The sequence below is a fragment of the Sceloporus occidentalis genome, unplaced genomic scaffold (assembly GCF_023333645.1).
Source record: "Sceloporus occidentalis isolate IW3139 unplaced genomic scaffold, rSceOcc1.0.p SCAF_4, whole genome shotgun sequence".
NCBI lineage: Eukaryota > Metazoa > Chordata > Lepidosauria > Squamata > Phrynosomatidae > Sceloporus > Sceloporus occidentalis.
The window spans coordinates 152354540-152367563 of record NW_028316984.1 but is presented as its reverse complement, the minus strand read 5'-3'; the positions used below and the strand labels follow the sequence as shown (position 1 = coordinate 152367563).

The following is a 13024-nucleotide window of genomic DNA, read 5'->3' as shown; positions in this document are numbered from 1 at the left end:
ATGTTGTGTGTTTGACTGTTTGTGTGGATTTCAAAAGTATTAGACCAGTAGTGCAGCCTATTTACCCATACTCACACATGCCTTCTGTCCAGGGATAACATGCATATAGGGTTGTTATTGTCAAATAATATTAATGTAAGGATTGCTGATATGAATGCGCCTCATTTCCCCTGGGCTTGTTTGTTCCACTCCTGCTCCTCCTCCAGCAAAATAGCAGAAGGAACTAGGAACACTTTGATTCCATTTTTGATTAAGCACATCTTAGTGTAAGTATGTGGTAGGCTACTTTGTGATTGAAATAATTAAGATGATGGTGTGATTAAATTTATTTATATTCTGCCTTTTCCTACAAAACCGCAACTGAGGGTAACCTACAAATTCAAGCAATACTAAACTCGACAAGTCTTTGGTCCCTAGGGTTTTGGGCTGTTAAGTGGTTCAGAGAATCAGAGCAAACATTTATTTGGTGGATGTGCAATTTCCATAGGTGGGAGCACATGGACTGCAGGGTGCTGTTTGCCCACCCAGAGTTATTTAGTTCAGAATCCTACTTGCCATAGTAGCCAACCAGATGAGCCTGGGAAGCCAAAAGGAAAGCATGAATTGCCTTCTTCTTGTCATGCTCCTTCCACATAATTCTATTCAGAAGCATGTTACCTTTGAATCTATTTGGGCATCATGACCAAAAGACACTGACAATTCTAACCTCTATGAATTTGCCTAATTCCTTCCTAAAGCCTATTATGCAAGTAGTTCTAGTAGGCATATGCTATACATCCTTCCCTTACCAACCACTTTTATTTTTTTAAAAAAGCTTGAAATTATTATGCTGAATAAGTATTCTTAGGGGTGAAACAGACCACCCAAAAGGGGGAGATTGGGGCCACGCCAGTGCCATTCGTGCCAGGGCCGCAGCAACCACACGTGCATGGCCCCAATCTGGCCCCAGTCGCAATCCCAAATGGACTGCAGCAAGGAACAGAAAAGATCCACTCCTTCCTGGGCCGAATTTGGGCTTCCTTAGGTGCCCGGGCACAGCTTTGGCGCAGGTTGGGTGTGTGGATCATGTAAACACCATGGCACCAAGCCACGCAGAAGCTGGCTTTTTTCACCCCTCTGTTTCGGGCCTTAGTGCTAAAGGTCCCAAGTTAATTGTTACGTACAACACACTTCAGAAACACCACTTTACAAATTGCTCAAAAGACAAAAACCTCAGTCAAGGCCTATTAAAACATATTTTCCTTAACTAAATATTTTAATACATCTATATAAACTCATTTTGTTATAAGAAATAATTAAAAGTGATTCAACACAGTGCATTTACTTTAAAACAGTATTTTCCCAACTGTCAGAGTTCCATACCTGCCTGTGTTGACGTGTACTTTGTATCATATGCATATACATGTTGTACACAAAATTGGCCATCTGAGGCATATTCTTTATAACATGGACTTGATGAGATGGATGTTCTCCATTCTAGGGGGGAAAACAGGTGCTGTTTAGAGAGGTCTACAAGAAAACCAGTACAAGAACACTTGGATAAAATAGGCAGTTTAAATTATTATACTGGAATCATCATCACATTCTTTTTCTATAATTCAGTTTAGCTGGTCATACCTGCCGTGTTGTGGGAAAATACTCTGTGGGGATAATATACAGTTGGAGAGGACGAGCGGTCAGCTGGCTGAATGCTGGAGTTAGCTCAAAGCAGTTCTGGAATAGTGATACTCTTGCAAATATATAAAGCCCAAGTCTGGCTCTTGACATTGCAACCACCAAACGCCGGACATCCCTTCAAAAAAAAAAAAAAAGAAAGAAAAAAAAGGGGGGGGGGAGAGAAATTGGCACACTGTTAATAAGTAAAATGTTCTTATAGTTGCTTACAATGAAACCTTCTTCAACAATTTAAGTAATATAATCAAAGTATACAGTTTCCTCCCTCTAACTGCAAAAAGTGTAGTTGATCAATATTTTAAAGCTGATTAATAGCTGGTATATTAATAATTGATTAATATTTTTAAAGTGTGTTATTGTGACAAATCTGCTAAAACTCACAGGATCCCTTTATTTGGCATGGACTAGTGGGGCTAAACACTATTTCGCAGCTCCTTAGATTCCTTTGTTACCACCAGGTTTGAAAAATCCATTGATTTGGATCTTTTACCTGAACCTTTTACCTGAAAACCACCCAGAAATGCAGGGGTCATTCCCTCAAACGTCCCCAAAACAAAACAAAACAAAATTGGGGGGTTGGAGGGGGATGGAACTGACAAAAAATATAGCAGCTAGAAGTGACTGCTACAATGCAACAGTGTAGTCTATGTGTGTCCGCTCTGCCTTATATGCATGCAATTCCAGAACATAAATTAATGGAAGCATGGAGGGTTTTAATCACGAAAGTTTTCAAGAAGATGAGACTTAACACTAAAATTATTTAATTGTGACATATGTAATAATGCAAGATGGAATTCTATAGTATTTTTTATTATTACTGTATTAATTTTCCCTTCTGCTTTGTGTTGCATACTCTTACTGTATATAATGTATTAAAACTCAATAAATATATTTTAAAAACACAGCAAAATTCAGTACGTACTCACAAAAAAAGAAAACTTCCAAGGAGTCCAATGACACATCTTAGAAGTGTTTGTACAAAATCCAGCTCCAATGCACACATAAATCCTTCTTTCCTTATGATCAGTGCACAGAGAAGAACACTGAATGGGAGGCATGCACCCAAATCCCCACAATGCTTCACTGGGGGATAAAAGGGATTCTACTGAGCTCCGTGCTCACAACCACTCCATTCATGGTAGGTCTGGATGGTGACCCATAAGAAAACACATTATTACATACCTCAAGTGTCCAACTGCTTTGGTCCGCACAAGTGAAAGGATTATATAATCATTCTGCTGACCTTGAAATCTATCTACAGTTGTCACCTAATGGAAACATTGAGAGCCCATTAATTCACTGGTACCTCAGTCAGATTTCAAAAGAACACTTTGGTAAAAGTACCCTGCACTTTTTAGAACTAAAGTAACATCCCCCAAAGATACTAAAGATGACTTTCACTACAAACACAGCTAGACAGCAGTGGAAATCTTAATTAAAATATAAATCAGGCACACGAAGGTTGCAAACCAAATAACTCCAGATGAAAAGCAGAAGTTCAATGACTGCCCATCCCCTCCCATAAAAGCTTTGTCTTCAGATTTGGAAAATGGGGCATTTAGAAAGTGGCTGTTGAAGAATTTAAAGAGGAACAACCAGATGCCAATTACAACCCTGTAAGCCTTTTGGTATACCTCAGACTAAAAGGATTATTGCTTTCAGTGAAAGATTTAAAGATTTCAAATATGATCTCAAAATATATGTATTTCAATGAGACTATCTTTTGACTTACAACTGCTGCTTTAATCTAAACTAAACTGCTACACCTCTCTTTCCTATTATTATTATTTATTATTAACCTTTATTTATGAAGCGCTGTAAATTTACACAGCGCTGTACATGCAATTTTTTTAGTTAGACGGTTCCCTGCCCTCAGGCTTACAATCTAAAAAGACATGACACAGAAGGAGAAGGGAGTGGTGACGGGAAAGGGTAAGAGGTCCAGTACTGGAGTAAAAGTATTTAGGATGTTTGGCAGTAGTATCTATGTCCTAGACTATGGGCACAATGGTCTTAAGGGGATGGAGGATCTTCTTAAATCTGCCAGTATGTGTGGGTTGGGATTATGGCTGGGAAGGGTGATGGCAGACATTTGTTTTCCTTCCCATTATATGCAATAGGAATATTTTTACTTCATTGACTCTTAAGGCTGGGTTGGCATTTTTTTTTTCTTTTCTTTTCAGAAATGTGTTGGGGAAACGAGTTGGCTTTGGATTCTCCACTGCTCTATTTTCACCCCCAATGACAGAGAAGTTCCACCATTCTGTAGGTATTACTTCCATGGATAGACTATTATGTGTGTTAATGAAAAGATGGTCTAAATTATTCCATAGGTCTTAAAACATCCTCTCACAGGCCACAGGACTGCATCATAAAATATTTCACTGTTATTAGAACCAATACAAACAAACAAACAAACAGCTTCATTTATATACCGCTTCATACTGAACTAACAGTGTCTAAGCGGTTTACAACTGTAAGCTGATTGCCCCCAACAATCTGGGTACTCATTTTAGCGACCTCAGAAGGATGCAAGCCTGAGTCAAGCTTGAGCCCTTTTGCTGGTATTGAACCTTATGGTTTTGAGTGAGTGGCTGCAATACAGGCATTTAACCACTGGGAATTTTTTTAACTATTTCGATTTCCTCATTGTCTAGATTTTTATGTAGATCATCCATGGTTATTACTTTTGTTTTCTTTATGTTCAGGAGCAAGCCTGCTTTTGCACTTTCTTCCTTGACCTTCTTTAGTAATTGTTCCAGGTCTATGGTATTTCTCGCTAGTAGTATGGTGTCCTCTGCATATCTCAGGTTGTTGATGTTCCTTCCTATCTTTACTCCTCCTCCTCATGGCACTCTTGAAAGTTTTTGAAAGCCTTCCATTCTACCTTTATAGACTATAGTAAAGCCTTTGTCTGCATAGACCACAAAAAGCTATGGAATGCTTTCAAAAATACATGCAAGTGCCATTACATTTGATAATCTCGATGAGAAACCTGTACTTAGGACAAGAAGCCACTGTTAGAATAGAATATGGAGAAACAGAATGGTTTCCAATTGGCAAGGGGGTCAGGCAACACTGCATATTATTATCCTACTTATTCAACTCGTACACAGAAAATACCATATGAAGAGCAGGTATAAATTTAGAAGGAGGAGGAGTAAAGATAGGAGGAAGGAACATCAACAATCAGAGATATGCAGAGAACACCATACTACTAGCGAAAAACATGATAGACCTGGAACAATTACCATTGTATTCCCCATCACTACATAGGATGTGAGAGCTGGACAGTGAAGAAAGCAGACCAAAAAAAAAAAAATCAACTCATTTGAGATGTGGTACTGAAGAAGAGTCCTGTGGAAAAGACAAGCAAATGAGCCCTAGAATAGATCAAATCTAGACTCTCCCTGGAAGCCAAGATGTCATACTTTGGCCACCTCATTAGAAGGCATGACTCATTAGAAAAGACAACAATGCTAAGAAAGGTAAAAGGCAGTAGAAATAGAGGAAGACCACATGCTATTTTATATAAGGGACACCATTTCACTATCCCATTGTACATCACGGGACTTGAGCATCTACTGATTTTGGAATCCATGAGGGGGGGGGGGGTCCCGGATGTAAACCCCGGTGAATAACAAGCACTCACTTTATAAAAAATATCATGTCTGCACAACTGGGGTTATGAGAACAAGCAAGTACTATAACTGAAATTTATTAATACATGTTTATAAATAGGGTGGGCATATTTCAGAGTGATGGTTTCTGTATATATTTGCCTCAAAAAAATTAAACATGCATATATTTATACTATGAAAATGATGAAGTATGAGTAAGAATAAATAATAAGATGGAGCCTTAATGATATAGTTGTTCTGAATCTAAAAAGAAAGAAAAAATTCAACTCTGTTACTACTTTGCTTAGTTCAAATTTAATGTCAGTATTTTTTTTTAAATCTATTGTATATGTAAGCAGTGTATAATCTTCTTACTGGTACAATAATTTGATTCCTGAAATGCAACTCCCCATGGTTATAATTTTTCTAATCTTAACTGTTGTTGCTTTTTGCCTCTGGGCAAAAAGTGGAAAAAAACTAATTAGAAAATGTAAACCACTGTAACTTATATACTCCTTGGGGGCTTTTTAGAAAACTTTTGATCAATTTTTTAAAATCCTTCAAAATGCTGAATTATCCCTTTTGTGAACTAGTAAATCCAAAGCATATTTGCATTTTTAATCTGATGTGTAACTTTCTATATTATTGCCTACAATTCATCAGTTAGGATCTCAAAGCCTAATTTACTTTTTACGCTCACCATTAACCAAGAAAAAGAATGAATGACTTCCATTCTGCAATCAAGACAGTGATGTCAAATCTATAAGAATCAGTAAATACAATCAAAGTACAGACTTTTTCTAGTAAACACTAGAAACAAACTTGACTAGTAAACACTAGATAGCATATTCAAAATTTCTTTTGAAATATAAAAAGTCATTTACTAGTATCTGGAATATTACCTTGTTTGGTCTTCCAATCAGTGGGTTATTCCCACAACGCTGGTTAATAATATCCCGAATCAGGTGTTTCTGTCCATTATATGTTGTCAAGATGCTTATCTTCTCTGCAGGGTAACCCAGCAGGCACATGTACATGAAGAGCGCAACAACATATTCTGCCTCACCAAGATTCTGAAAAGTTTCAAATCAAGGATACATTTGTTTTAAACATCTGATCAAAGGAAATTTGCATTACCATTCTGGAGAAAAAACCACAAGAACGCAAGAATGAAATGAGCAGCCTGCCTTGCTTTCTCTGCCCTCCACCCACTCAACGCAATTTCAAAACAGGTTTCACTAATCTGAAAACATAAAATTAAAATACTCCTGAAACCTGGGTATTCTCATTTACTTTTACCTCAATGCACTAGTATAATTTGTCTCTTTGTTTAATATAAATGAGTGGCCACATACACCACCTCCTCTGTAGTTTAATTAGCTCCTTAAAAGCAGTTTAAGGAACAATCTTTCGGCTCACAGTACAAAAAATAATAAGTGGTAAGTACCCTGATTCAAACATTTGCTTAAAACCAATGATCTCCCCCTTAAAAGAGCCTGAGAAAATTACTTCAGATTTTATTGTCAGAACAGTCCAAAAGAAGTATACAGTTGTCCCCCTGTTTGCGTGGATTTCATATCTGCGACTCTCACTCACAAGAAGTAAATGGAGGGGATTAAAATGGGGGGGGGGGGAGCACCCGCAGCCACTCACAGGCCTATGGAGCTTGAATGTGTGAAAAATTCTATTTTTGCAGGGGGGAGGAGGTTCGGAATGGATTCCTCATGAAAATGGAGGGCAGACTGTAGTTGTCTACAGCATAGTGTGTGTGTGTGTGTGTGTCTTCAAGTCACTTGTCAGGCAACCTCAAGAATTTCTAGGGTTTTCTTAAACAAGGAATACTCAAAGGTGGTTTTGCCAGTTCCTTCCTCTAGTACCTGGTATCCATTGGAGGGCTGACCCTGCTTAGCTTCTAAGATCAGATGGGATCTGGCCCCTTTACAGCATTTAGATTGTAGAGCATCTCTAGAAAGTAACATTCTTACTTCCAGCCAGGCACTTCTTGTGTGCCCTCAAGTCATTTTTTTACTTTACGGGTCACTAAGATGAAGCTTTCATTGGATTTTCTTTGCAAGATTCGTCCAGAGGATGTTTGCCATTGCCTTCTCTTGAGGCTGAGCATGTGACTTGCCCAAGGTCACCCAATGGATTTCATGGCTGAGCAGGGAATCGAACCCTGGTCTCCAGAGTTATAGTCCAACACTCAAACGACTGTGCCATGCTGGCTCTACTGAAAAAATCCTGACTACCTACAATAGGTTTTTTCCCTGAACAGTGAGATACATGAGGACATGTATATGCCTGTTGGGCAAAAGTTCAGTTCCTTAATGCTTTTTCAGTTTTAATTAATTTAGTGGCATAAGATCATTAATATGCATGACATTCTTGTTTCACAGTTGATACTCTGGAAAAGCACATACCTCATTACATCCTCTTTGGATTACTGTAACACAATGTATGTGGGGCTGTCTTTGGAAACTCTTTGAACGTTTCAGTAGGTCCAAAATGCTGCAGCCAAGTTGCTGACTGGGGTAAGTTAGAGAAAGTATACAACCTCTTTGCTGAACCAACTCCAATGGCTGCTGATCTATTTCCAGAAAGATTTAAAAGTGCTGGCTCTGAAGACCCACACAGCTTGGATCCACACCATCTGAAAAACCACCTGTCTCTATAACCACTCATGCTCTAAGGTCCACAAGGGAAGGCTTTCCCTTGATCCCACCATCATGGCAAGCATGTTTTGTGAAAACATGGGAGAGAGCATTCTTGGTGTCTGCTCCTATGTTGTAAAAGTCTTGTTGCCAGGGATTGGCCCTCACCCTTTCCACTGACAGCTAAATACCTTTCTATTTAAGGAGGAGGCACTTACCTTTAGTATTTTGTGGCAGTTAGAGCTTTTAATGGGAGGTGTAAAACCATTTTAAATGCAGTTTTTTGCTTGTGTTTTTTAAATAACAATTTAATTTAATTAGATTTTAACTTTTGTACAGCGTTTTAAAATTGTATTGTGCTTTTAAAGCATTGTAAACTGCCTTTAATGCCATGCTGGGAGAAAGGTGGAGTGTAAAAATACATATGCATACATAAATATCAATACACAAACTAAAATTAATTATTTCTCTTACCTGGTAGAAATAAGGATTTGGTTCAGATTCTCCTACACCATGAAAATCTTCTACATTTATAAGCTGGAAGTCATACAAGAAACCAGCATTTGCTGTTCTGAATTCAGGCAAGAGTTGTACATGTGGCAAATTCCCCAGGTTCTTGTAACGCCAATTGTAGAGATTACACAAGCTTTTATGGGGGGGAAAAAGTTATTGATACATTCAGCTCTCAGGTCAATATCTGGTCAAATACATTATAACAGAACAATCATATTGTACAAGAACAGAACACTGTTTTATAAACCAACAATATAGGACTACATCTAGGGAGAGGATTAGCAATAACAAAATCATTGTCCTCTTGGTAATTGCCCTCAAAGTCCAACAATCTGCTCATCTTGAAGAGTTTAATCTAGTTTCTGTTCCATCTGACTCTCCAAATACATTCCACAAGTTGCCCCATGCACAATACACATAGGTTATTCCTAAAATTGTGAAGATCCAAATTACAGTTGATTTGAATGAGAGTGAAGATAAAGTAAGATTCTTCTTTACCAAAGTATATGGTAAAAGACACATCTAACCACTGCCACAACTCTAAGATCTAGACAGCTGGAGATACATTAGAACCCTTAAGATAACCAGGGGAGGTTGAATCACATCCATATTAAGTTACTGTGTCACTGTACAACAGTGGGGCATAGTTTTTAAGAGGGGAGTGGGTGCCTCTAATCCTCATTGAGAAGGTAATTAATGAAACTAGCTCTAGGATGTTACAGAATACATGTAGAAGAAATGAGATGCAACAACAAGTAGAGGACAGATGAGAGCCAGACTGGCAAATTGTTGGATGTGAATATGGAAAGTGGAGGGAGAGACAAGGGGACTGCATAAGAAGGAAGATATAAGCAAGTACTTCAAATGGCATGTGACAGTAGCTTGGAGGAGAATGGAACAGCAGCTAAGACTAAAATGTACAGCAGAAGATACTGACACATGGTGGAACATGCAAAATGGTATATTGGCATCTGAGTGGAATAGCACAAAATTCCTTTCCATGTTTCTGGCTGCTTCAAAGACTCAAACTGCTATTTACTATTCACCAACAAAACACTTGTTAAGTTCAAGTTGTGCCTGCTGATCCCTTTGCGAATCACCATTAAGCACTAAGCAGGATCCACAAAAAATGTTCATCAGTAACAAAGCATGGAAAAAGGCTTATTTGCTTTCTTAATTTAGTTCAATGATCACAACTTTACAAACATTCCTAAGTGTATTGGAAAACCACTGTAATATACAACAGTACGAAAAATAAGACTATGGAATGCTTACAATCTGAAAGGGCAAAAGCAGCATCTAAAACAAGAAGTGACAATACATGACCTTCATCTCAGGGCTGAGGAAAAATAATTCCAAATAAGACAGGCTTTAGTATTGGTATGAATTTTTGCGCCTTCATTAAGAACTTCATCTGTAACAGAGATTTATTCTTAATACCCTGCTTTTACCTTACCTTGCTCTAGCTCTACCCTGAGCATCTAGGTCAACGGTTGGCACTCCTACGCGAACAAATCGCGTAAAAAGAGACTGCTCCATGTTGGAATATTTCTGAAAAGCCATGTTTTTAATAACTGGAGGCAACTGATGGTGGTCCCCAATCATGATCCACCGTTTCAATCGGCTGAACCCATCCTGTGGATTCTGTTGAATGAAAGCAAGATTCTAAAATTAAGGTGCTAGAAGCATAACTTTTTGTAAAAAAAGACTGAACTAATCAACTGCATTATTTCAAAGTTCTAATTTTTAGCTACATTTAAAAAGTACAAAGTCATAGGTAGAATAATTGTTGATTTCAACTATCTGTATTTTAAACTAAGAAATAGAGACATGATAGTAAGAATAGATTCCTTTTAACATTTTAAACTACAGCCTCCTAGACCTCCAGATGTTTAACTGCAACTCCCAGCATTCCTACTACTTCCTATGCAGGCTAAGGCTGCTGGGAGTTGCAGTCCAACATCTTGAGGGAAGCATAATCCCCACTCTGTATCTACAATAATATGGTTCAGCTAGGAATGTGATCTCTTCCTCTTTGTAAAATGACTCACATGTAAAACTGACGTAGATTTCTTATTTTAATCCCAGATGATAAAAAACAGATGCATTTTAAACCTAAATTCTTACTTTCTGATATAGTAGATTCATAAATCTGTTCATATAAATATGTAAACAGGACATAAAGATATGTAACTGGAAAGCAGTTTTGCTCCACACGGACCATACATTGAAATGGTACTAGTGTTCTCACCTGCAAGAGAAGTGGTATAAATGTTTCGATCTCCAGTATCTGAGCAGCCTCTTCCATTAAGATATTATCATACTAGGAAACCAAAAAGAAATAAATTAGCCTAAGAACAGAAGTTGCATGCAGTATGTGTATGTGTGTTTTAATGAGGGGATATTTTATTTGGGAGAGTAATTACTTAATTATATGTAAACGGTTTTAGTAATTACTACGCACATTATAGTTTTCATATGGAAAACTTTTAAAATTTAGTTTTCTGGGTAGCAGAGTTCTCATTTTGACATAGATAAACGAAGTTCCCTTTTCTGAAATAAAATCAAGTGTCTGGTCGGAATATAGTTATCCTCCCCCATATCTGACAGAATGCTGCACACACCTATGGCATGTATTTTCTTTATAGACTGCACTTTTAAATTGCCCATAACCAACATTCTCTTAACTATGATTTCATCAGAGCTACTGCAATATTACTATTACTAATTACATATTTATTATTTCTCTTATGTATGTGAGGACGCCCATGCAAAAATAAACATGTCGATCTTAAAAGATGCCACAAGAAACTTTGCTGTTTTGATGTTTTGTTATACCTGTGTTCTTAACCTAGCAATGCTGCTTCATAATATGCATGGCACTTGCTGACAGTTTCTGGAATGTCACTGTTGCTCCTTGATATACAGAGGGGGTTGTAGTGGAGGTTGTGGTCCCTCCCACTAGGGAGATGGTTCTAGAAACTTTATGTGCATCATGACCAAATACTAACAGCTGTTGACTAACATTAACAAAAGGGTTTATCTTGCTGTTGGTTCTTTATCTTGCCTGTTGATTCTTTACACTTTGACTTGGAAGTTCAAGGATAGAGGAAGCTGGGAACAGACTGGGGGAGTAAATCTTCCTGTTAACAGCTTGCTTGTACTGTTTCTGTATCTACTGGAATGAGACATGGGTTATGCTTGCTCAGTTCAGCTTCCATTGTTTGGTTCTGCCCTATATAATTGTGGGGATCCATCTTTCAGTTGCCTCACCTTGTGGAGGGGGTGAGAGTAAGAGTGCACTATCCAGCTACAGATATATGTAGTATTGGCCCTGGAATACTCTGGATAGAATTAGTTCAAATCCACCTGCTGTGAAGGGATGCTAGAATCCATCAGATAAAGGGATGCAATGTTCTCTCTGCTGTAGTAGAACATCTGCTGTATTGATTTGAATGAAGCTTATCCTACAGCAGTGATGCATGTCAGATTTCAGCAGTAAATAAAATCTTGGAGGCCTGCAACTTCCACTCAGTCCAGCTCAAAACAGGGCCTCTGAAACCCCAGGGGGACACAGGGACTATTGCAAAAGCCAGGAGGCAGCACTTATCATTGACCTCTTTTGGAGTTATCGTCACTATTTGAACTGCAAAAAGTATGGAGCATTGTTGATGTTTAATCAGATTCTAGTCTGAACAGTCACAGTGAAATACAGAGAATACTGGGTGGCAGATGACACCCAACGAACACAGGGAATTCTTAGTATTTTGTTCACAGCGATATTACCTTGAAGCCCAACTCAACTAAGTCATGGCGTTTCAAAGCAGCATGTGTACAAGTCATTGCAATGATCTTTGCTTCTTTCACAAGTAGGTATTTGGATCTGTCAAGTCCACTGCGAAGCAGTTCAAATGCTCTGAATTCCTACAAGAAACAGAAGACATATGCATTTATGTGTACCAGTGAAGAATGCCAATGCTCTGTAACTGTCAACCAGCCACTAAACAGAACAGCTGTTCTGCAGAGGGCTCTCTGCGTGCTCTGATGCCCACCATGAACTCTCACAACCATGTTTCCCACTTCTCTTGATGTCAGACTCAGATACTGGTGTGCAAAGTTTCTTACTCCTCAAAATGAACAGCAAAGTTACACAAATTGTCTGTGTCTAAGTGTCAGAATCTAAAAGATCCTGTCATGTATTTGTATTTGTTTGATGATGTTGTTTGATTGTATGAAGTCATTCAATATATGTGTTTGTTCAATGGTTAAAGAAATGGTCAAAGCTATATTTAGCTAAAGGGTTAAAACAGTCTGTAAGAGCAAAGGATGGTGAGAAGAGACAAAGAAATGTGTAGGGGGGTTGCTCTTAGCCAGCAAAAGTTTATCCAAGTCTGGCTTGAAAAATAACAAAATTTAGTTTTCTTGAGAAAGTAAAAAAGAAGGATCAGCATTAGAATACTGTTCTGGGAACAGTGCACACACAGCCTGTCAAGCTGATGAGGTAGAGCAATTAATTTTCAAATGTTGTGCCCCAATAGCCTCAGTTCTATCTGAGACACCTTACTA

General features: G+C 38.2%; 1 protein-coding gene and 1 long non-coding RNA gene across 6 annotated transcripts in view; one reads left to right on the top strand and one right to left on the bottom strand.

Annotated features, from left to right (window-relative positions):
• Nucleotides 1-6639, top strand: part of LOC149314864 (uncharacterized) — a 31255-nt gene extending 24616 nt beyond the window's left edge. For both annotated transcript variants that reach the window (XR_016280979.1, XR_016280980.1), the window contains 2 exons: nt 3858-3939; nt 6307-6639. This is a non-coding gene — a long non-coding RNA (uncharacterized LOC149314864). The remainder of the gene's footprint in view (nt 1-3857; nt 3940-6306) is intronic.
• The window catches only part of LOC149314863 (RNA helicase aquarius), an 82386-nt gene that overhangs the window by 2975 nt on the left and 66387 nt on the right, over nt 1-13024 (bottom strand). For all 4 annotated transcript variants that reach the window (XM_089522024.1, XM_089522025.1, XM_089522027.1 and 1 more), the window contains 8 exons: nt 12245-12382; nt 10710-10781; nt 9915-10102; nt 8420-8591; nt 6197-6367; nt 2857-2942; nt 1618-1792; nt 1363-1476 (listed from right to left, as the gene is read on the bottom strand). In XM_089522024.1, coding sequence (XP_089378150.1) covers nt 1363-1476; nt 1618-1792; nt 2857-2942; nt 6197-6367; nt 8420-8591; nt 9915-10102; nt 10710-10781; nt 12245-12382 — 1116 coding nt within the window. The remainder of the gene's footprint in view (nt 1-1362; nt 1477-1617; nt 1793-2856; nt 2943-6196; nt 6368-8419; nt 8592-9914; nt 10103-10709; nt 10782-12244; nt 12383-13024) is intronic.